General features: G+C 47.0%; 2 protein-coding genes across 5 annotated transcripts; both read right to left on the bottom strand.

The window, feature by feature from the left end:
* Positions 1–881: 881 nt before the first annotated feature.
* LOC129827791 (uncharacterized) lies at positions 882–5,116 on the bottom strand. Of its 3 annotated transcripts, XM_055888975.1 has the most exons (4): positions 3,546–4,695; positions 3,070–3,123; positions 1,830–1,932; positions 882–1,366 (listed from the first exon to the last, which is right to left on the bottom strand). In XM_055888975.1, exons 1-4 carry the CDS (start codon positions 3,774–3,776, stop codon positions 1,008–1,010), a joined length of 747 nt encoding a protein of 248 aa, XP_055744950.1. In that variant the 5' UTR covers positions 3,777–4,695; the 3' UTR covers positions 882–1,007. The 3 variants fall into 3 exon arrangements, with proteins under 3 accessions (XP_055744950.1, XP_055744952.1, XP_055744951.1); XM_055888977.1 differs by lacking the exons at positions 3,070–3,123; positions 3,546–4,695 and adding an exon at positions 5,026–5,116; XM_055888976.1 differs by lacking the exon at positions 3,070–3,123.
* Positions 4,787–24,390, bottom strand: LOC129827789 (E3 ubiquitin-protein ligase BRE1A-like). 2 transcript variants are annotated; one of them, XM_055888973.1, is made up of 22 exons: positions 23,008–24,390; positions 22,435–22,612; positions 22,221–22,289; positions 22,020–22,118; positions 21,749–21,896; positions 20,017–20,202; positions 19,399–19,514; positions 18,698–18,844; positions 18,440–18,514; positions 18,170–18,289; positions 17,629–17,808; positions 16,098–16,233; positions 15,835–15,956; positions 14,547–14,703; positions 14,211–14,469; positions 11,733–11,850; positions 10,615–10,764; positions 7,380–7,589; positions 7,131–7,256; positions 6,853–6,993; positions 6,598–6,702; positions 4,787–6,214 (listed from the first exon to the last, which is right to left on the bottom strand). In XM_055888973.1, the coding sequence occupies exons 2-22, from the start codon at positions 22,594–22,596 to the stop codon at positions 6,038–6,040; spliced, it is 3,003 nt and encodes a 1,000-aa protein (XP_055744948.1). In that variant the 5' UTR covers positions 22,597–22,612; positions 23,008–24,390; the 3' UTR covers positions 4,787–6,037. The 2 variants fall into 2 exon arrangements, with proteins under 2 accessions (XP_055744948.1, XP_055744946.1); XM_055888971.1 differs by having other exon boundaries at positions 7,380–7,592.
* Between the last annotated feature and the right edge of the window lie 37 nt (positions 24,391–24,427).

Genomic DNA, 24,427 nt, shown 5'->3' on the forward strand with positions numbered 1-24,427 from the left:
TATAAACGCAACATGTAAAGTGTTGTTGCCATGTTTCATGAGCTGAAATAAAATATCCCAGAAATGTTCCATATGCACAAAAAGATTTCTCTCAAATGTTTTGCACAAATCTGTTTACATCTGTTAGTGAGCATTTCTCCGTTGCCAAGATAATCCATCCACCTGACCTGTGTGACATATCAAGAAGCTGATTAAACAGCGAGATCATTACACAGGTGCACCTTGTGCTAGGGACAATAAAACACCACTAAAATGTGCAGTTTTGTCACAACACAATGCCACAGATGTCTCAAGTTGAGGGAACGTGCAATTGGCATGCTAACTGCAGGAATATCCACCAGAGCGGTTGCCAGAGAATTTAATGTTGAGTTCTCTACCATAAGCTGCCTCCAATGACATTTTAGAAAATTTGGCAGTATGTTCAACTGGCCTCAATCGCAGACCACGTGTAACTATGCACACCAAGGAACTCCACATCCAGCTTCTTCACCTGCATGATCGCCTGAGGAGAGGTGGGGAGGGGGGCGAGGAGTATTTCTGTCTGTAATAAAGCCCTTTTGTGGGGGAAAACTCATTCTGATCAGCTGGGTCTGGCTCCCAAGCGGGTGGGCCTATGCCCTCCCAGGCCCACCTGTGGCTGCAGCCCTGCCCAGTCATGTGAAATCCATAGATTAGGGCCTTTTGAATTTCTTTCAATTTACTGATTTCCTTATATGAACTGTAACTCATGTAATTGTTGCATGTTGTTTATATTTTTGTTCAGTATAATTAAATCAATTGAATACCTATCCATTTCCTCGCAAAAAAAAAAAAAATCCCCTGCATTTGCCATGTATCACAGATGTCAGAAATTACATGTAATAGACAAACACCTGATGGGATAAGAATTGAAAAGCCACTTTCAATCAAAGAAATCGTGGTGGTTGCTTTATTTCATTTGAGAAACTGACACAGACCCCCTTCAGCACCACCATCCTTTACAACTATCCTCCCCCCCTTTCCTTCCATCACTCCTCTCCCTTCCTCCTCTCCACCACCTTCACCCTTCCCTCCAGGATGCTCATGCGGTCTTCCACTTGAACTGTCTTTTCTGATCCAGAGCTGGCCAGCCCCAGCAGGGCACACCCCAGCACCAGGCTTGCTAGCCGGACGGCTGTGGTGTCTGAACCAGCCTTGGCATCACTGACGATCAGGCCAAAGAGCCACAGCGCCATGCCCGCCTTCAGCATCCAGAACACCCTCCTCACCACACCCACCAGCAGGCGCAAGATGATGGACAGCACCCAGTAGCCAATCAGAGCCAGCAGAGCCCACTGACCAGCCGAGGCCACGCCCTCTGCGGTGAAGTGAGGGAACGGCAGGTGGACTGGAGAGAAAGAGGGAAGAGAGGAGGGGGGGGGGTTAAGCGTATTTGAATATTGCTGGGGTGTAATTCAATTATTTTGTTGTCACCATCTTTACTCTTGAACTTGTCAGTGCATATATTTTAAGGCGTGAGTGAATTTGAGAAGCAATCATTGAACCGAATGGCATGTGCTGTTAGATCCTACTACAGAAAATAAGTCACAGACACAAGAGGAAAAACTCACACCTTCCAGTTCCCATACAGAGAGGGAGAAGCAGCTCTTCTTAGACAAGGCCAACTTCCCTGGCACAACTATTAACTAACTAAAGATACTGATCCGATGGCCTGAAAGTGAAAATGTTCTGGTTGCCAGTGGTGTGGTGAAAATACATTCTGATTTTAGCTCTGTAAATCCAGAAAAGATGGGATTCTATACAGAAAGTATTCTCTCCCTCCCTCCAACTAAACACAAACTGACACCCACCATCAACTCCTGTGACCCTGAGGATATCTGTGACGTAAAGAGCGAAGATATTCAGTCCGCTGGCAGCTCCCTCAGCCAGAAACCGGCTCAACATCTCAAAGAACTGAGGGAGAGAGAGGGAGAGTGAAGAATGTTTGACATGTTTTGAGAATTATAACAGTTGCTCTGGTTGAAAAACATTATATTCCCTTTCTAGACTAGAGCAGACATTCCCTTTAAAATGACCAACGAAGTCACCACCTTTCCCCCGACCTACAGCTTATGTACAGTAACATAAATTTCTTCCCATGATCCTCTAGTGAATGTTAATGCAGCACGACTGAAAACTGATACCCTTAAATTAGAATGATAGCAACAGCTGTGGTCAATCAGTATAAATAGGTTGGTCACTGATTCAATCGTCTCTGACCAAGATCTTTTTGTGGGTTGCAGGTATGTTCTATACCACAAACATATCTACAAGTTGCCTTTGATCACACACAGGCCTTCAGTTAGTCAGTTAAACAATGTCAGTCAGTTACTATCCAAGTGCAGTCCTATGCACAAGTGTCTTTCCCAGCTGGCATAATGGGGGTGTTGTTGATGCTGTTTCACGTGTGTGTAAGATCGAAGCTGTCCTATCACGTCAAAAAAGACTTGACAGCTGGACCGACAACCCTCCAGACTGCTTAGCTGAGGTCAAGGGTAGTCACAGTAGTAGGACACAGACTACTCTGCACCTGTTGCTACTACACAAGCAGCACTGTTCTGTGTGTCAAACAGAGGAGGCTGATGGGAGGAGTGATACGAGGACAGGCTCAATGTAATGGCTGGATTGGAATAAATGGAACCGAGTCAAAGATGTGGTTTCCTTATGTTTAAGACCGTTCCATTCATTCCAGCCATTACAATGAGCCCGTCCTGCTATAGCTCCTCCCACCAGCCTCCTCTGGGTTAGAGCAGGACACAGACAACTTTCCATCTCTGACAGCTTGTAATGTGTCTGCATGCAACTTTTAAAAAGCCACCCTGACAATCTAAAACATGGGAATGAATATGGCTATATACTGTTACAAACACATAAAACCAAATATACAACTGCCATGATAGTGCCTCCAATTTGAGTGATGTAGTAATTAACTGTAGGACACACTGTATGAAGTGACTGACACGTGTTCTGCATTCAGGGCTATAAGGAGTTTTGTTTTGGGTCCATGTCAGAGCAGAGGTTATTCAGGCGGGGAACCTGGTGGTTTCTTACCATGGAATAGATGTTATCTTGACCAAGCACTGACTCTAAATACAACAGCACACTCTGGGGTAGGGGTGCCGGGCACACAGAGTAGTGGCAGCAGGGGAGGGGTGCATGGATATAGGCAGACATGAAATTAGGGCAGAGTAGAGATTATCAGGTAGTGAGGCAAGGGTAGAGGGGGAGATGCAGGGAAGGGGGTCGGGGAAGGAAAAAGGGGGTGGGGATGGAGTGAAGGAAGTGATGCAGAGGAATGCAGTCAGATTTTAACGAGTACAATTTTAGTTGACAGAAAACCACAATTATGCAAAGCTTTTGAAGGTAGCAAAAGTCACCCTTAGAAATAAGATAATTGATAAATTATGTATAGTTAATTGATTAATGAACATGCTAGAATAACAGGAAACAGGATTGGGTGCTGATTAGATTTACTAAAATAACGACTATAAAGTAGGCCTACATTCAATATGGTTTATTTTCCAAACCTCAACAGTCGACTCGATCACATTGGTTCCCACCACGGATTCCACGTATCTGTGGACATCTTCGCAGGTCCCCGTAACCAGGGACCGGAGACTGAATGACGCTGGGTCCGCTTGAGGGCTCTCTTTGGACGGCATGGCCTGCCCGACGCATCGCGCAGCCAAACCGAGCATCAAAATAAGTGTGGATAATAAAATCCGTACGGAGGATGAATCTGCACTGTTGTTGATCATTTTGAAAAATCCGATTTTTTTTGGCTCCTTCGCGTTATAAATATAATGGACAATTATATAAAAACGTTTTCTATAAGATAAGCGGCGAAATCTATGGTCAACACAGATCGAGGTATGTGCAAATTTGCTTAAAAAAGTCGTAGTAAAAACCAGAGGATTAAAAACGGTTTCGGTTGTCAGTCATTCAAACAAAACGGCCGAGATGTAGCCTATTACATCGGCGTGCTCTGCAGGGGTAATACAATCTGGAGACACTAGCCTTGCAAACTTGAGAAAACAGAATTAGCTGGGACCCTATACTCTAAATTAGTGCTCGTGGGTTGTATAATCAAACATAAAATGTGTCACGTGCAAGTGATTAAATTACTTATCTCAGCGTTTTTAATTATAAACTTTGGCAACGTTACCCCAAACCAGAGCACCGTTCAAGGACATTTCATATTAACACAATGACTATATTTGGTATTGAACTGGTTAAGAATAGAACAACGGCAATTTCAAAAACCGTATAATTTTCCAGCGGTGGACAGTCTATATTTTGAACGCTAGTGATTATTTTACGTGTCGAGTTTTCAGGTTTGTGCGTTAAAAGGAAAGTTTTGGAAGGTACGATCATTGACGTGCTTAAAAAGCGCGCGTCCCCCTAAAGGTTTTTGGTTTCAATATTCCACACGGATTTTATTATATGTTCATTTTTCCTTGCATCAACTTCAACGCTACGATGGATTGTATTGCAAAAAAGCCGCTACAACTCGATGGGCGCCCCTTTCCGTTAAGCGATGCTGGCTTCTGGTTTAGTACAATCTGACAGACCTCCCTTCAAACCGGTCTGGGGTGCTATGCTAAAAGGGGTGGGTCTGGGGTGCTAAAGGGGGTGGGTTTGGATGGCGGCATTAACAGATTTGGGATTTGCATACTGGGAATTGTGGATAACGCAGGTTAAGGGTTAAAACATTAAGATGATTCTGATGATATGATGAATTTGATGACATTGAATGATATACTGTAGCTAATAAAAATGCACAAACTTTACTGATAAGTAACCAATTGCAAGACAAGCTTCTAGATTTGATGGCAGTTGAATAACTTTCAGAGCAGCAATATTACACATCGGCATCAGTTCAAGGTATTAGTATCATGTCTGTCTATGGCCTGATGAGGCAGCTTTCAAATACAAGGACAACATTGACTGGTCACACAGACAGAGTACAGGTGGAGCAAGGGTCCCTGTTAGTCCAGGGACTCTCACCATTGATTTTCTAACCATCTAAGCAAATGGTTCCGCTGTTTTTCCTTCTCCCTCACATGTGTGTAAACTGACATGTCCACACACACACCAGTCTAAATCCAGAGCCCGAGGAAGGTCATCTGGTGTCTAGTTCCCTGGGGTAGCAGTACTGGGGAGAGAAGTTGACTATCAGTCAAATGATTATCAGGGTCTTCAGCGCATCACTGCAGCCCTTCGGGACTGGAATTATTAAGTGGAAGAGGTCTGTATCGCTCTCTCCACCAACTCAGTGAGAAGAGAAAAACACCCCCGGTAGCTACATCAACTATGGAAAAGTGTGTCTACGAGGATCCCTTCAAGTCAAATCTCACTGTTCCCACACACAAGGCCCTAGGTAATGTAATCCTATTGTTGAGCCACAGGCAGTCTCTCCTATAGGCGTTTCTTCCAGCCAGACAGGCAGTCTCTCCTATAGGCGTTTCTTCCAGCCAGACAGGCAGTCTCTCCTATAGGCGTTTCTTCCAGCCAGACAGGCAGTCTCTCCTATAGGCTTTTCTTCCAGCCAGCCAGGCAGTCTCTCCTATAGGCGTTTCTTCCAGCCAGCCAGGCAGTCTCTCCTATAGGCTTTTCTTCCAGCCAGGCAGGCAGTCTCTCCTATAGGCTTTTCTTCCAGCCAGGCAGGCAGTGCACAGCCAGCAAATATAACCATGTCTGGGGTGCTATAAGACAATGTAATGTACACCAATCCAGAAACAACCCTTAGCCCCCACCACTATTGTGGAGATCCGAGAGTACTGAATAGGTGTCAGCAACTCCACATAGCCTATCAGAGAGCAAGGTGGATAGATTCCCATAACGATTACATGTCCATCAAACCTCTCAGATTTCTAGTCTAATTCCACCTCACTCTTTAGAGTGGTGATAACAGTTTTGTTTGGCTGGAGAGAAAGCACGGTGTGTGGATACCGCTGACCTCTCGGCACCACTATCCTACCCCCTACGCTTCCTTCCTCCCCCTCTTCCTCCACCCTCTCTAGCCGATGTAGATGCGGTGGAAGTCGTTGGCGCCGAAGGCGGCGTTGCACTTGGGGCACTTCCTCTGGCGCGTGTCGTAGCGCGTCTTTACACACTCGAAGCAGAAGACGTGGAAACACTTGGTCAGGACGGCGTCCTTTACCCGGGAGTTACAGCACGGGCACGTCAGACGCGCCTGGGGGGGTAGAAATTGAGGGAGAGAGAAAGAGATGGGGAGTAAGATTGATAAAACAGGTGAATTATAGTTGCATTATTACATATTATAAACTGGGTGGTTCGAGCCCTGAATGTTGATTGGCTGAAAGCCGGGGTATATCAGACCGTATACCATGGGTATGACAAAACATTTATTTTTACTGCTCAAATTACATTGCTAACCAGTTTATAATAGCAGTAAGGCGCATCGAGGGTTTGTTGTATATGGCCAATATACCACGGCTAAGAGCTGTATCCAGGTACTCCGCGTTGCGTCATGGTATATTGGCCATATACCACGTTCCTTATTGCTTAATTAAACATACAGTACACCTGGTATAAAAGCGTGTTCATCCAGACTACCTTGTAATCGTTGATTTCCTCGTTGAGGATGTCGTCTCCGTTGCGGACGGTCTCGGCTGGTTTCTTGGCCTTCTCGATCTTCCTCCGCAGTTTGGAGATGTCCTCCTGAAACACAACAAGGACAGGAAGAGCAGGGTGCTGCATACTTTAAATAAACCAAAGTTCAATTCTGTTCAAGTGGATTTGAATCGTGTGTGTGGTTACATGAGCACGTGGGCAGTTACCTAAACATGGCGAATGTGTGTGTGGCCTGACCTGTGCGCGGCGCGCGTTGAAGGACTCCTTCTCTCTGGAGATGCTGTTTTCTATGACCTCCTCCCTGACGGTTCCCAGTCTCTGCTGCACCTGGTCCAGCTGACTACGCACCTCCTCCGACAGCACCGATGACTCCTGGGTCTAGAGGAGGGGAGGAGTGAGGAGACGGGGGTAGAAAACAGATATGTTGTCCATTGGCATTTTTCAAGGAGTAGGTATTCTCTGTGTGTGTTCACCTGTGCAGTTACCTACGCCTAGTAAGAGTGTGTTTTAGCTACCTTGCGTTTGTTCATGTCCAGAGCCTGTGTCCTCAGAGCCAGCTCTCTCTCTGCTGTACTGATGGTGCCCTGGAGGAGGCGCTCTTTCTCCTCCAGCTTCCTCACCACCTGCAGCTGGGCATCCACCTGAGAGAGAGATTTGCTACTGTCAAGTTACTGTCTTTCCCAAACTTTATCTCTCAAATTGAGCATTGTGACATTTTGACGCTCAAATCATTTTACTGCACCGTTTCAATCACTTCCTCTCACCTGTGTTTTGAGCGTAAGCAGCTGGTCGGCGAGTTCCTCCTTCTCCTCCTTGAGCAGCTTGTGGATCTGGTTGGACTTGATGCGTTCCGACATCAGCTTGAAGTTGGCGTCATCCTTCTCCCTCAACTGCTGCATCAGCCGGATGTTCTGCTCCTGCATGTCCTCAAAAGCCTGGCCCGTCACATCCATCTCACTCAGCAACGCATCCTCCTCCTGGTGGGAAGTGGGAGAGACAGGGGGGAGACAGGGGAAAGGGAGACGGGGGACAGTGGAGGGGAGAGAGAGAGACGGGGGACAGTGGAGGGGAGAGAGAGAGACGGGGGACAGTGGAGGGGAGAGAGAGAGACGGGGGACAGTGGAGGGGAGAGAGAGAGACGGGGGACAGTGGAGGGGAGAGAGAGAGACGGGGGACAGTGGAGGGGAGAGAGAGAGACGGGGGACAGTGGAGCGGAGAGAGAGAGACGGGGGACAGTGGAGGGGAGAGAGAGAGACGGGGGACAGTGGAGGGGAGAGAGAGAGACGGGGGACAGTGGAGGGGAGAGAGAGAGACGGGGGACAGTGGAGGGGAGAGAGAGAGACGGGGGACAGTGGAGGGGAGAGAGAGAGACGGGGGACAGTGGAGGGGAGAGAGAGAGACGGGGGACAGTGGAGGGGAGAGAGAGAGACGGGGGACAGTGGAGGGGAGAGAGAGAGACGGGGGACAGTGGAGGGGAGAGAGAGAGACGGGGGACAGTGGAGGGGAGAGAGAGAGACGGGGGACAGTGGAGGGGAGAGAGAGAGACGGGGGACAGTGGAGGGGAGAGAGAGAGACGGGGGACAGTGGAGGGGAGAGAGAGAGACGGGGGACAGTGGAGGGGAGAGAGAGAGACGGGGGACAGTGGAGGGGAGAGAGAGAGACGGGGGACAGTGGAGGGGAGAGAGACGGGGGACAGTGGAGGGGAGAGAGACGGGGGACAGTGGAGGGGAGAGAGACGGGGGACAGTGGAGGGTAGAGAGACGGGGGACAGTGGAGGGGAGAGGAGACGGGGGACAGTGGAGGGTAGAGGAGACGGGGGACAGTGGAGGGGAGAGGAGACGGGGGACAGTGGAGGGGAGAGGAGACGGTGGACAGTGGAGGGTAGAGAGACGGGGGACAGTGGAGGGTAGAGAGACGGGGGACAGTGGAGGGGAGAGGAGACGGGGGACAGTGGAGGGGAGAGGAGACGGGGGACAGTGGAGGGGAGAGAGACGGGGGACAGTGGAGGGGAGAGAGACGGGGGACAGTGGAGGGGAGAGAGACGGGGGACAGTGGAGGGGAGAGAGACGGGGGACAGTGGAGGGGAGAGAGACGGGGGACAGTGGAGGGTTGAGAGACGGGGGACAGTGGAGGGTAGAGGAGACGGGGGACAGTGGAGGGTTGAGAGACGGGGGACAGTGGAGGGTAGAGGAGACGGGGGACAGTGGAGGGTAGAGAGACGGGGGACAGTGGAGGGTAGAGAGACGGGGGACAGTGGAGGGTAGAGAGACGGGGGACAGTGGAGGGGAGAGAGACGGGGGACAGTGGAGGGTTGAGAGACGGGGGACAGTGGAGGGTAGAGGAGACGGGGGACAGTGGAGGGTAGAGAGACGGGGGACAGTGGAGGGGAGAGGAGACGGGGGACAGTGGAGGGGTGAGGAGACGGGGGACAGTGGAGGGGAGAGGAGACGGGGGACAGTGGAGGGGTGAGGAGACGGGGGACAGTGGAGGGGAGAGGAGACGGGGGACAGTGGAGGGGAGAGGAGACGGGGGACAGTGGAGGGGAGAGGAGACGGGGGACAGTGGAGGGGAGAGGAGACGGGGGACAGTGGAGGGGAGAGGAGACGGGGGACAGTGGAGGGGAGAGGAGACGGGGGACAGTGGAGGGGAGAGGAGACGGGGGACAGTGGAGGGGAGAGGAGACGGGGGACAGTGGAGGGGAGAGGAGACGGGGGACAGTGGAGGGGAGAGGAGACGGGGGACAGTGGAGGGGAGAGGAGACGGGGGACAGTGGAGGGGAGAGGAGACGGGGGACAGTGGAGGGGAGAGGAGACGGGGGACAGTGGAGGGGAGAGGAGACGGGGGACAGTGGAGGGGAGAGGAGACGGGGGACAGTGGAGGGGAGAGGAGACGGGGGACAGTGGAGGGGAGAGGAGACGGGGGACAGTGGAGGGGAGAGGAGACGGGGGACAGTGGAGGGGAGAGGAGACGGGGGACAGTGGAGGGGAGAGGAGACGGGGGACAGTGGAGGGGAGAGGAGACGGGGGACAGTGGAGGGGAGAGGAGACGGGGGACAGTGGAGGGTAGAGAGACGGGGGACAGTGGAGGGTAGAGAGACGGGGGACAGTGGAGGGTAGAGAGACGGGGGACAGTGGAGGGGAGAGAGACGGGGGACAGTGGAGGGGAGAGAGACGGGGGACAGTGGAGGGGAGAGAGACGGGGGACAGTGGAGGGGAGAGAGACGGGGGACAGTGGAGGGGAGAGAGACGGGGGACAGTGGAGGGGAGAGAGACGGGGGACAGTGGAGGGGAGAGAGACGGGGGACAGTGGAGGGGAGAGAGACGGGGGACAGTGGAGGGGAGAGAGACGGGGGACAGTGGAGGTGAGAGAGACGGGGGACAGTGGAGGGTAGAGAGACGGGGGACAGTGGAGGGTTGAGAGACGGGGGACAGTGGAGGGTAGAGAGACCGGGGACAGTGGAGGGTAGAGAGACGGGGGACAGTGGAGGGTAGAGAGACGGGGGACAGTGGAGGGGAGAGAGACGGGGGACAGTGGAGGGGAGAGAGACGGGGGACAGTGGAGGGGAGAGAGACGGGGGACAGTGGAGGGGAGAGAGACGGGGGACAGTGGAGGGGAGAGAGACGGGGGACAGTGGAGGGGAGAGAGACGGGGGACAGTGGAGGGGAGAGAGACGGGGGTGAGACGGGGGAGTGGAGGCGAGGGGGGGTGGAGTGGAGGCGAGGGGGGGTGGAAGGGAGGGACGGGGAGTAGAGGGGATGGACGGGGGAGTGGAGAGACGGTGGAGGGGAGAGACAGGGGAGTGGAGGGAGGGGGGATGGAAGAGGAGAAGGAGGGGTGGTAGAGAGAGAAAGTGGAGTTGAAGGATAGATGGAGGGGGGAGGAGCAGAGAGGGGGGTATATGAATGATGGTGCGAGAAATGAGTATCTTTAAAATTGACCGTATTATGCTTAAATGCACATATGTAAACCCCCCCACGCACACACAACCCACACACACACCTGCTTGGCCAGGGAGAGCTTCTTATTGAGGATGTTTATCTGTTCCTCCACAGAACGGATCTTCCTCAGTGCCTCCTCGTCGGCCATCTTCTTCCCCTCTCTCCTCTCCCTCTCCTCCAGATCCCTGAGACGCTGCTTCAGCTCCTCCGCCTGACACACAGAAAACACAGCTGTTATCACCATCAATAAATCACTTCTAATCACCCAACAAGGTATTGAAAGCGTTCCACAGGGATACTGGCCCTTATTGACGCCAATGTTTAAACTTTTTTTTTGAACCTGTCCCCTCCCCTTCATCTACACTGACTGAAGTGGATTTAACAAGTGACGTCAATAAGGGATCATAGCTTTCACTTGGATTCACCAGGGTCAGTCGATATCATGGAAAGAGCAGGTGTTCTTAATGTTTGGATACTGTAGTGTATATTTAAGCAATAAGGCTAAAAGGGGTGTGGTATATGGCCAATATACCACAGCTAAGGGCTGTTCTTATTTAGCACACAATGTGGATGCCTGGACACAGCCCTTAGCTGTAGTACACTATATATACAAAAGTATGTGGACATCACTTGAAATTAGTGGATTCAGCCATTTCAGCCACACCAGTTGCTGACAGGTGTATAAAATCTTCAGACAAATTCAATCTTTATCGACAAACATTTCCAAGAAGTCAGTTACTGAAACCACCGAGGTGCCTTATTACTATTATAAAAACTGGTAACCAACATAATTAGAACAGTAAAATGAGAATTCTGAGCTTAAACCACCCAGTTAATAATGTCTGATATAACACGCCTTTCAGCCAATCAGCATTCAGGATTCGAACCACCCAGTTTATAATAACCAATAGTAACTCAATACACAGAGAGCACACAGCGGTTAACACAGTTATTCCATCCATCAATCACTACCCCTCAATACGAACAACCCAATACACAGACCATTACTTTACTATCATACCATCACTCCAAAAAAACTAATAAATAATACACGTAAAGAATGCAATACTATCAACAACTATATGCTTCAATAGAGGAACGTCCCATACAGTGCTTGCTAGCGAAGTGTCACTGTTTAGTTAGTAACGTCAGCTAAGTGTGTCTCAGCTAAGTATGTACCTCTGACTTGGCCTTCTTCTCAGCGGCCATGAGCTGGACCTTGTCCCTCTGCTCTTTGGGTGCTGACCGGTACATATCCAACAGTAGTTTCATCTCCCTCTGAGACTCCTGGGCTTTCCTACAAGGGGACACAGCAGAGCCTGTCATTAATATCATCCTAACCCCCATCATCATTAATATCATCCTAACCCCCATCATCGTTAATATCATCCTAACCCCCATCATCATTAATATCATCCTAACCCCCATCATCATTAATATCATCCTAACCCCCATCATCATTAATATCATCCTAACCCCCATCATCATTAATATCATCCTAACCCCCATCATCATTAATATCATCCTAACCCCCATCATCATTAATATCATCCTAACCCCCATCATCATTAATATCATCCTTACCCCCATCATCATTAATATCATCCTTACCCCCATCATCATTAATATCATCCTTACCCCCATCATCATTAATATCATCCTAACCCCCATCATTAATATCATCCTAACCCCATCATTAATATCACCCTAACCCCCATCATTATCATCATTAATATCATCCTAACCCCATCATCATTAATATCATCCTTAACCCCCTCATCATTATCATCATTAATATCACTTCTTAATAGGGGGCGCTGTTTTCACGTTGGGAAAAAAATCGTGCCCAAATTAAATGGCCTCGTACTCTAGATCATTCTCGTTCTAGATCATACGATATGCATATTATTATTACTATTGGATAGAAAACACTCTGAAGTTTCTAAAACTGTTTTGAATTATATATGTGAGTAAAACAGAACTCATTTGGCAGCAAACTTCCAAACAGGAAGTGAAAATTCTGAAAATGGGTGTCTGTAAGGCCTTGCCTATTCAATTGCCTTGTATTTATGAATCTGTATGCACTTCATACGCCTTCCACTAGATGTCAACAGGCAGTAGAATGTTGAATGGGGTGTCTAGCTTGATGTGAGACCGAATGAGAGCTTTTGGAGTGACAGGTCCACCATATTGGCAGTATTTTGCTGCGCACCTGGGAGCACCATATAATTTTCTGCAATACGTTAGGTAGACACAACGAAATGCTCCGTCTTGGACGTTATTGGATACATATGAGAAAAACATCATAAAGATGGATTTTCAACTGAGTTTGACCAGTTTATTCAACTTTTATTTTGACTTTAGAATTTTTCGTTCATGCGCCAAGCGTTCATGGACACATGAGCACCATTATAATTCGACAGAAGAAATGGACATTCTAAAACAAAACAACGATTTATTGTGGAACCAGGACTCCTTGCACTTCATTCTGATGGAAGATCATCAAAGGTAAGAGAATATTTATGATGTAATTTTGTATTTTTGTGGAATATGTTGGCTCCAACATGGCGGAGAATGGCTGAGCGCTGTCTCAGATTATTGCATGCTGTGCTTTGTACTAAAGTTATTTTTTTAAATCTAACACAGCGGTTGCATTAAGAACAAGTGTATCTTTCATTTGCTGTACAACATGTATTTTTCAGCAAAGTTTCTGATGAGTTTTTTGGTTAGATTACTTTGCTGTGTAAAATTTCTCCGGACAATTTGGTGTTATTTGTGAAGATGGCTGCGTTGTAAAACCCAGATTTGTAGCTATAAATATGCACATTTTGGAACAAAACATAAATGTATTGTATAACATAATGTCATAAGACTGTCATCTGATGAAGTTGTTCAAAGGTTAGTGATTCATTTTATCTCTATTTGTGGGTTTTGTGAAAGCTATCTTTGCGGTGACAAAATGGCGTTGTGTGTTGCGCTATTGTGGTGAGCTAACATAAATATATGTTGTGTTTTTGCTGTAAAACACTTAAAAGATCAGAAATAATGGCTGGATTCACAAGATGTTTATCTTTCATTTGCTGTACAACATGTATTTTTCATAAATGTTTTATGATGAGTATTTATGTATTTCACGTTGCTCTCTGTAATTATTCTGGCTGTTTTGGTGCCATTTATGATCATGGCACCAATGCAAAACCATGATTTGTAGCTATAAATATGCACATTTTTGAACAAAACATAAATGTATTGTATAACATGATGTTATAAGACTGTCATCTGATGAAGTTGTTCAAAGGTTAGTGATTAATTTTATCTCTATTTGTGGGTTTTGTGAAAGCTAAGTTTGCGGTGAAAAAATGGCGTTCTGTGTTTGGCTATTGTGGTGAGCTAACATAAATATATATTGTGTTTTCGCTGTAAAACATTTTAAAAATCGGACATGTTGGCTGGATTCACAAGATGTTTATCTTTCATTTGCTGTATTGGACTTGTGATTTCATGAAATTATATTATATGATATCCCTGTGGCGCTAGGCTATGCTAGTCAGCGTTTCTTTTGAGAATGATCCCGGATCCGGGATGGGTAGTCCAGAAAGGTTAATATCATCCTAACCCCCATCATCAATCATGACTGTCAATCATCATCAAACTTACTTTAGGTCCGCCCTGACAATTTTTAGTTGCTCCACCTCCTTCCTCTTTGGTCCTCCAATCACAGACGGGCGCTCCAGAGCCACCTCCTCCGATTGGTTGCTGGTCCCAGCCTTCTCCTTCTCCTCCTTCACGGCCCCACCCCCTCCACGGGTTGGCCTCTCTCTCTCCTTCTTCTCCTCTTTTTTCACTTCCTTCTCTTTCTCCTCCTCTTTGATTTCTCCCTCTGTCTCCGTCCCAGGCTCTGTCTTCAAAGAGGTACCTACAGAGAGAGAGGATGAATATCAGTTAAGAGTTAATAAAGAGTTACTAAATAGTTAATAAACACTTAACACTTACTAGTGCTGTTGGGCGTGGCTGAACCATTGTCAGACTCCACCTTGATGGTGACATCACCAGAGGCAGCAGGCGTCAGGGGGGAGGTGGTCTCTTCCTTCACATCCAGCTCCGTACTGGATTGTGATTGGAGGATAGCGCTGCCCTTCGTAGTGCGAGCCTATGAAAGGAGGAAATTGCACAGAATTCAGATGACAGGATTTTCTCTCTCTCTCTTAATGGGCTTCAACTCCCTTAGTCTCTCTTATAGTCTCCTCCTTGCATGCCTCACACTCTCCCACCTGGCTGAGGCCAGTCTGTCTGTGTCTCCCACCTGGCTGAGGCCAGTCTGTCTGTCTCTCCCACCTGGCTGAGGTCAGTCTGTCTGTCTCTCCCACCTGGCTGAGGTCAGTCTGTCTGTCTCTCCCACCTGGCTGAGGTCAGTCTGTCTGTCTCTCCCACCTGGCTGAGGTCAGTCTGTCTGTGTCTCTCACCTGGCTGAGGTCAGTCTGTCAGTGTCTCTCACCTGGCTGAGGTCAGTCTGTCTGTGTCTCTCACCTGGCTGAGGTCAGTCTGTCTGTGTCTCTCACCTGGCTGAGGTCAGTCTGTCTGTGTCTCTCACCTGGCTGAGGTCAGTCTGTCTGTGTCTCTCACCTGGCTGAGGTCAGTCTGTCTGTGTCTCTCACCTGGCTGAGGTCAGTCTGTCTGTGTCTCTCACCTGGCTGAGGTCAGTCTGTCTGTGTCTCTCACCTGGCTGAGGTCAGTCTGTCTGTGTCTCTCACCTGGCTGAGGTCAGTCTGTCTGTGTCTCTCACCTGGCTGAGGTCAGTCTGTCTGTGTCTCTCACCTGGCTGAGGTCAGTCTGTCTGTGTCTCTCACCTGGCTGAGGTCAGTCTGTCTGTGTCTCTCACCTGGCTGAGGTCAGTCTGTCTGTGTCTCTCACCTGGCTGAGGTCAGTCTGTCTGTGTCTCTCACCTGGCTGAGGTCAGTCTGTCTGTGTCTCTCACCTGGCTGAGGTCAGTCTGTCTGTGTCTCTCACCTGGCTGAGGTCAGTCTGTCTGTGTCTCTCACCTGGCTGAGGTCAGTCTGTCTGTGTCTCTCACCTGGCTGAGGTCAGTCTGTCTGTCTCCCACCTGGCTGAGGTCAGTCTGTCTGTCTCCCACCTGGCTGAGGTCAGTCTGTCTGTCTCCCACCTGGCTGAGGTCAGTCTGTCTGTCTCCCACCTGGCTGAGGTCAGTCTGTCTGTCTCTCACCTGGCTGAGGTCAGTCTGTCTGTCTCTCACCTGGCTGAGGTCAGTCTGTCTGTCTCTCACCTGGCTGAGGTCAGTCTGTGCCTCTCTCAGTCTCAGCTTGTATTTCACCACCTCTCCCTTCATCTGCTGGTTGTGTGTCTGCAGTGTGCTGATCAGGTGACGCATCTCCCTGTTGATAGGACCTGAGAGAGAGACAGATTGAGAGAGAGAAAGAAATAGATGAGATGCTGTTTTCAATGAGGATCTGAAACTGCAGGTAAATAGTAGCTGGTGAGGAGGAGCGTAAGGCCATATTTGTTTTAATGTGAGGTGAAGACACTGACCTGCTTGTTCATTGGCAGCGAGGGTCTGTTCAAACTCGATCCGGAGCATCTCGTACTCCTTCCTGACCTGGGCCAGAGTGTCCTCCAGCTGGAACACCTCTGTACGGACCTTCCTCTGGAGAGACACCTCATCATTCTGGAGGAGAGAGGGGACCGTTACCACACACACCCCCATTGTGTTTGAAGGGATACTTCGGAATTTTGGCAACGAGGTACTTAATATAATTATTCAGAGTCAGATGAACTTGTGGATACCATTTTTATGTCTGTGTCCAGTATACAGTATACAGGTAGTGTTGTGAGAAAATGCTAACTAGCGTTACCGCAATGACTGGAAGTCTATGGGTATTTACTAGCATGTTAGCAGATACCCATAGACTTCCAGTTATTATGCTAATGCTAGTTAGCAATTGCGCTAGTTAGCAACTTCCTTCAAACTGCACATAGACATTTTTATCAGTTTTCCGTTAAAAACAATAAGAAAAATGTATAAAATTCTGTGTGAATTCACAATGCAGCTGCCAGCAATGGTTTGGGTCTCATGGTGCGTCCCTTTCAGATGGTTAAGCATTGCACCTGCGTTACTGTACCTCAATTCCACCGCGAGAGTTGGCATTTCCTTCATTTAACTTCTCAAAGTATTGCCATACAGGACTTCTCTGCTGTCATTTTTCCAACTGTTAACTACAACTCCAATCATCGACTCCCATTTCTGAGTGTGAAGATTATGTATTTTTGGAACGGAGGAGACTGATTAGCCGTCGTACTTCCGAGAACAAACACTTGCATCTTTCATAGCAAGCTAGCGAGGGACAAAGAGAGGGTCCCTGTACAGGCATATCGGCCACCAGGCAGAACCCTGCACCAGGACTACCTATCGGCAATCAAAAGCTATATCTTGCAATTTCTTGGCTTGCAAAGTTTGTTTTAAAGTGTCTGTCCTATATCTGAGAGCTGGAAGGAAGATCAGGAAATAATTTGTGTATATTTCTTTACCCATATTTAACAATTTGTGGGCATTAAACTCCTTCCATATGTATTTATGTGAGGCTTGTGGGTGCCCTAAAGCAAAACAACCGACATGTACATGTTCCTGAGTCTCACCTTTCCAGAGTAGTCATATTAGTGTGTAGCCAAAAACAGCTCGGACATTACAGATAGAAGTTGGCAGATCAGCGGAACTGACTTCAGATGAGTCCCGTGACACCATCATGTTCCTGAGAGTCGATTCTTTCCATAGAGGGGTTATAAGAGTTTGTATGTCAAACCGTTCGGATGCTACAGACGTTTGTGAGAAGACCAATTTTCGGGATGTCTCACGGTCTGACAAACACCGCTGTAACTCGGCCACCTTTCACCGCAGATGTGAAAGGCTGCCTTTGGTGGATATCTCTAGCTTAAAGTGACATATATTTTTTTTTTATATGCTAATTAGATTGGCTCTAGGGGGTATTTTTCCTCTCATAAATAGCGTTAAGGATTCTTATTTAGTTTAAACGTTCATACCTCTAGCTCGCAAACACACACTCACCTCCATGTGCTCTAGCTGTCGGAGGCGTGCCGTTCTGGTGGTGTTGAGGCGTGTGCGCGTCTCGTCCAGCTGAGACTTAAGGCCCACAGACTCATTGTAGAGGACAGAGAACTGGGACTGGAGACAGCGGTACTCTGAGCTCTCCCTTACCACCCCCTCAGCACGACTCAACAACTCCACCTAACAGAGAGAGAAACAGAGGGGGAGAGAGAAAAGCAGAAAAAGAGAGCGAGAAATGGAGATGAGAAATGGAATGAAAGAAATTAAGTGAGAGAGCGCGAGGTGAAGAGAAAGTGTGAGAGAAGGGGAGAGGAAAGAGATGGACAGAGCAAAGAGGTGAGCAAAGCAACAGAGAAAAACAAGAACCTCCCCCTATCTATTTACCTTCATTTGACTGGTTTGGTTGACTGAGTAAGGATGTGGGACCTCAGGTAATCCAATGGCTGGGTTGGGGGAAGAGGCCCTGTCCCTGGCTCTGTCCCTGGCTCTGTCCCTGGCTCTGTCCCTGGCTCTGTCCCTGGCTCTGTCCCTGCAGGCTCACCTTCATGTTGTTGTTCTCCTGGTTGACCGTCTGCAGGTCCTGCTGTAGCCGCTGCAGCTCGCTCAGACGGTTCTCCGCCAGCTCCCTGTTCTCCTCCAACTCACTGTTCATCTCCTCAAACTGACAGATGGGAGGGGGAAAGAGAAGAGAGAGACGGAGAAAAAGGGGGCAGGGGGAAAGGAGAGGAACGGGAAATTAAAGAGTTATAACTCCAGGTCCATGTTGTTTCTGACAAGTACAAATGGCAGAACAAAGAGGATGTTTTTATACCTTTCTCTTGTTGATGGTGATGGTTCCACACACACTGCTGGCCTCCCCACACACCTTGTAGCCTTTACTGTTCACCTGGGAGGAATAGCACTTGGAATAAACATGCTACATTTACATAGATATAGTGCTGTGGTATATAAACGACATGACACAGAAATACTCCATTACAAAATGGTAAACATAGGCTAGTGGCTGTCAAACACATTGCTGCAGAGAGACTTGAATTAGATACACAAAAAGACACAGCAGCAGCCTTACCCTCTCCAGGATTTCTCCCAGGTGTGTGTTGAGGCGGGTTTCTCTGCGTCTGATCTTCTCCATGTCCCACTGGAGTTCTTCGATGAGGCCCTGCAGCTCACTGACCCGCGTGTCTGCCCTCGCCACCGCCCGCCCCAGAGAACGAGACTACAGGGACACAGAGTTACTGTCAATATGGTGGCTGTTGGGAGTGGTGGTGATCTACTAGTACGGTACATAGTGTAGAGATCAACAAACAGAGAATTAGTGCAAGTGTTGACAGGGAAATGGGCAAATGGTGCCCCTCCCCCCCTTACATTTTTTAGGAACTCAGTTGGGGTCTCAACTCACTGTTACGAGTTAGAATAGTAGAATACACAAGGTGCAATTTGGAAATGTGGTTGTGCATCAGCAGTTTTCCTGTTGTTATGTCAGAAACTGATAGTCAGTCAATTAGCCATGTCAGCTAACAGTTTTAGATTGCTACGGTAGTCTAGCCAGCTATCTAAATTTAGTAATCATGGTCGATTTTACCTGTCGGGGGCCCCCATTGATTTTGTTAGTCAGTCTAACTCAGATGTCATCTTAAAAACTGCAAACATTTCTCTCTACCCTATGGCAAAATAAAGTAAAAAAGTATTTATCTGCTGTCAAGAGGGGGACGTGATCCCCACCCACATCAAAGTTGCCCACCCCTGCCGTGATGTGGTGCATCAAATCACCTCGCTAGTCATGTGACTGTGCTTCTGCTGGAGGTCATCGGTCAGCTGACGCAGCCGGTCGTTCTCATTGGACAGGAGGGTGTTGAGCTGTACAGCGACCTGCCACACAGAGCCCTCTGGAAATACAAGACATAATATCATGACATTAATACTCCTGACTTTCCTCACATAACAATGACCTTATTAAATGCTAATACTAGCTTCTGTTTGAAAATGAAAAATAAATAAACACTTACACCCTTGCTGTTCTCACCATCTTCACCCCCAACCCTCACCCTTCGTCACATCTCATTCCCTCTTTCCTCTACACACCTCTCAAACCATTCCCTTACCCCTACACTCCACTCATTCCTCTCAAACTATCCCCTACACTCCCCTCATTCCTCTCAAACCATCTCCTCTTACCCCTACACTCCCCTCATTCCTCTCAAACTATCCCCTTACCCCTACACTCCCCTCATTCCTCTCAAACCATCTCCTCTTACCCCTACACTCCCCTCATACCATCCCCTCTTACCCCTACACTCCCCTCAAACCATCCCATCTTACGCCTACACTCCCCTCATTCCCCTCAAACCCCCCCCACCCCACTTCCTCCCACTCTCTCTCCCCCATCACCTGCTCCAGAGTTCTGGTCCTTCTTCAGCTGCTCCACGGTGGTCTTCAAGCTGTCGTAGATCTCCACTACGCGGTTGGCCTGCTTTTGGCTGGACTCCACCCTCTCCTGCAGTTCTGCCTCCATCTCCTCGCTGCTGCTGCTGGCCAGCGTGGCCAGGAAGGACGTGGTTGTCTCTCCCTGTTGGCCTGGAGGACAGCCACACGGTGCAGACAGGAGTTAGTACTCACTACCAAACAGTGGTGTAAAGTAATTAAGTAAGAACACTTGAAAGTACAACTTAAGTCATTTTTGGGGGGTATCTGTACAATACTTTACTATTTATATTTTGGACAACTTTTACTTCACTACATTCCTAAAGAAAATAATGTCATTTTTATTCCATACATTTCCCTGACACCAAAAAGTACTCATTAAATTTAAAATGCTTAGCAGGACAGTAAACAGTCCAATTGACACACTTATCAAGAGAACATCCCTGGTAATCCTGAATGCATCTGATCTGGAGGACTCACTAAAGACAAATGCTTTGTTTGTAAATGATGTCTGAGTGTTGGAGTGTGCCCCTGACTATCCATACATTTTAAAAAACACATTAAAAAAAAAATTTATACAATGTTGAAAATAGTAAAAATAGAAAAACCCTGGAATGAGTAGGTGTCCCAACTTTTGACTGGTACTGTATATATATATATGTATATACAGTGCTGTGAAAAAGTATTTGCCCCCTTTCTGATTTTCTCTATTTTTGCATTTTTTTTTAATTCTGAATGTTATCAGACCTACAACCGAAACCTAATATTAGATAAAGGGAAAATGAGTTTACAATTAACACAAAAACTGGACACTTATTTTATTTATTTAATTAACAAAGTTATGCAACACTAAATTCCGCTGTGTGAAAAAGTAATTTCCCCCATACACTCAATAACTGGTTGTGCCACCTTCAGCTGCAAAGACGCAACCAAATGCTTCCTGTAGTTCTCAGTTTCTCACATCGCTGGGGAGGAATTTTGGCCCACTCTTCCATGCAAAACCCATGTCTTCCAAAAGTTATACTTTTGTATCTGTCGATAGAACATTCTTCCAAGAGTCTTGATGATCATCCAGGTGCTTTTTGGCAAACTTTAGTCAACTTTTTGGATAAGATGGGTGCCATTATCCCTGGCGTAAACCAAACACTTCATTCCACAGTAAGAACCTCATACCAAGGGTCATGCATGGTGGTAGTAGTTTGATGGTTTGGGGATGCTTTGCTGCCTCAGGACCTGGATAACTTACCTTAATAGAAGGAACCATGAAATCTGCTCTGCATCAGAGAATTCTACAGGAGAATGTCAGGCCATCGTTCTGTGAGCTGAAGCGTAGCTGGGTCAAGCAGCAAGACTGATCCAAAATACACAATCAAGTCTACATGAATATGGTTAAAAAGTAACACTTCTGCATGGAAGAGTGGGCCAAAACTTCTCCACAGCAACGTGAGAGACTGATCAACAACCACGGGAAGCGCTTGATTGGAGTCATTGCAGCTAAAGGTGGCACAACCAGTTATTGAGGGGCATTGGGTGTTGCATAACTTTGTTTATGAAATAAGTCATTGTTGTGTTATTTGTTCACTTAGGTTCCCTTTATCTAATATTAGGTTTTTGTTGAAGATATATAATATTCAGTATAAAAAATATGCAAAAGTAGATTAAATTAGAAAGGGGGCAAATACTTTTTCTCCCTCTTTACCTCGATCTTTGGCTCTCTCCTGGTTGGAGTCACCATCCGGTTCTGGGGTGTCAGGTTTCAGGCTCCGCCCCTCTCCTGCCGGGGTTTCGACAGGCTCGCTTCCTGATTGGTCGTAGCGCCTGCCAATCTGGCGCACATTGTCATCAAACTAAGAGGAGAGAGGGGGAAGTAGATGGTATTTAGAATATAGAGAATTGTTTTAATGCAAATTTTATCTATGTGCAATGTTTTAATTGCATATGATTCATTATTTGAGTGAATGAATAGTTACCTGATTCCAGTATCTGTTCAGGATCAGTAGGCTGGCATCATCAGTAGCCTGACGAGTCTCCAGTCTCTCGATTCTCTCTCTCAGCTCATCCTCAATCACCTGCAGAGCAACGGTCCCATTATAAATGTATATAGTGAAAACAGGAGTTGTAGGTTTGTGTGTGCCTGTGTATTTGTTTATGTGTGTGTGAGACTAACATACCTGTCTTTGATCGAGGGATTCTCCCAACTTCCTGTTCTTCACATGGAGAGCTTTGACATCCTGTTCCTCCTGACCACAAGAGAAAGAGACCGAACAGATGACAAGAACACAATCAACGGCACTGCTGACGAGCCATAACAACTACCATATGAAAAGGCAGACAGACTGACACAGATAGGATAAATACAGGCTAGGCACTTTGCAGCTCTCTCACCGAGTTGGACACCCCTCCGAGTTTGATGACTGTTTCCACGGCAGTAGCGCTGACCCCGGGAACCCCGTCCTCTCCTCCATCTCGCTCCCTCCGTTTATCGGGGGGCGCACCGGACGAGGAAGAGGGGGCGCTGGAGTCACACGGACGCTTCTGTCCTGACATCCTGAACCCAACACCGCTGTAGTAGATATAGGGGGATATTAAATATGTGCACATTGAGATCCTAGCTAGCTAACGTTAGATAACCTTAAATAACGTGGTGGATCTTATTGTAGGAAACTACACGTAGCTAGCTACAGTCATTAGCTTACTATATAATTTCGAAAGAGCAGACATTTGTTTTAATTCTAATTCAATTTCAGCTATTTGGCAATGTTGCATTTACCAGTTAGTTAGCGAATTCCCAAATATGTTGTAGATAGCAGTAGCTAATAGTAGCCAGTTTGCTAATTCAAATATACCACACGCTGTAAAATAGCCTTTCTAAACAGAAAACTTGAGTGGGGCACTTTACATCAATACATTTGATTTGTTATTCCTTGTAGAGTCGGTGGTTTGATTCAAATTCCTTACCAATTTATATAAAATGGTGTTATTTAGAAATTCTGTCAATGAATGTTGATATTGCGGCTTCTTTCGGCTCTCTTCCGGAAAGGGAAGTAGCCACTGACATTGAAAGTCGAACCACTCATCATTTTAAAGGGCGCCACCACGTGGTGGAAGAAATTACATTCAGAATCAAAAATATAGAGTTGGAGAACTAGAGATTCTCATTCTATTGCTACCATCCTTACAAAAAAGGATTGCAGTTTTGAAAGTGCAGTAACTGCAGTCGACTGTTGTATTTTGGGGGCAGTAATTGCAGAATAACTATGATATATTGGACACAGTATTTGCAGCATAATGCTGTTATAATGCACTCTAACTGTAGTTATACTGCACTCTGACTGCAGTCTGTGTTATCTGCGGATGGAGAAGTGAAGTATGTAGTACTGTATAAATAAATATTGGTAGCAGCTACAGGTGGCATATTATCTCACTGTTTTATTTGTGGCTGCAAGTAAACAACACTAAAGACTGTAACAGCATTGTCTGGTTTTGGAGATCAAAGTACAGAAATAAAGTTTGTGCCTCATTTGTAGTTTCTCTCTCTCACACACACTTTCATTCATTTTCTCTCCAGTGAATGAGAGGATGATGGGAACGGACTCTGACCCAGAGTGTTTGTGAGACTATTGTTGGCGGTTCCATGGTCCATCTTGTGTAAGCTTGATTTGTAATAGCTGGTGCGTTTGTTTTCCACCCTGCTTACCTCATACCCGGGGTTCAAATACATTTGTCTGATGCAGTCGTTCACATGTTCATTTCATAATGTGGATTCTGTCATTTGACACCGATCTATTGTAGATGATAACCCCATTCACAAACCGACATATCCAGACATATTACTGAGAGATGTACAGACAGATATACCAACAGACTACAGACACACATACACAACAGCAGGAAAGACATAAGACTGTATGAAAACCTGAAAAGAAACATTATATAGCCAATAAAATATAGCCAAGCTATCATTGCTCATTGTGTATTTATTCCTTGTGTGATTTTTTTCTTCTTCTATTATATATGTATTTATTATTGTATTCTGCATTGTTGGGAAGGGCCTATAAGTAAGCTTTTCACTTAGTCTACACCTGATATTTATGAAGCATGTGACAATTAAAATTAGATTTGATAATAAGGAATACCTGCATTTCTCTGCAGACAAACACACACACACATCATCATCATCATGCACTCAACGCATGCTGCTATGTATAACAAAGGATTTGCAGAGCGATGCTCCTTTAACTCGAAGTAATACTTTCAAGTTCTGATACAACTCAAAGTCCACAAAAGATGCATTTTACACAAAAACGCCCCCGCCCGCCTGTCTCGACCAATAGCATTTCCAGTGGGGATGCACGCCCGTGCCACATCACTCACCGTT

This window comes from Salvelinus fontinalis, chromosome 29 (genome assembly GCF_029448725.1).
Source record: "Salvelinus fontinalis isolate EN_2023a chromosome 29, ASM2944872v1, whole genome shotgun sequence".
Lineage (NCBI taxonomy): Eukaryota > Metazoa > Chordata > Actinopteri > Salmoniformes > Salmonidae > Salvelinus > Salvelinus fontinalis.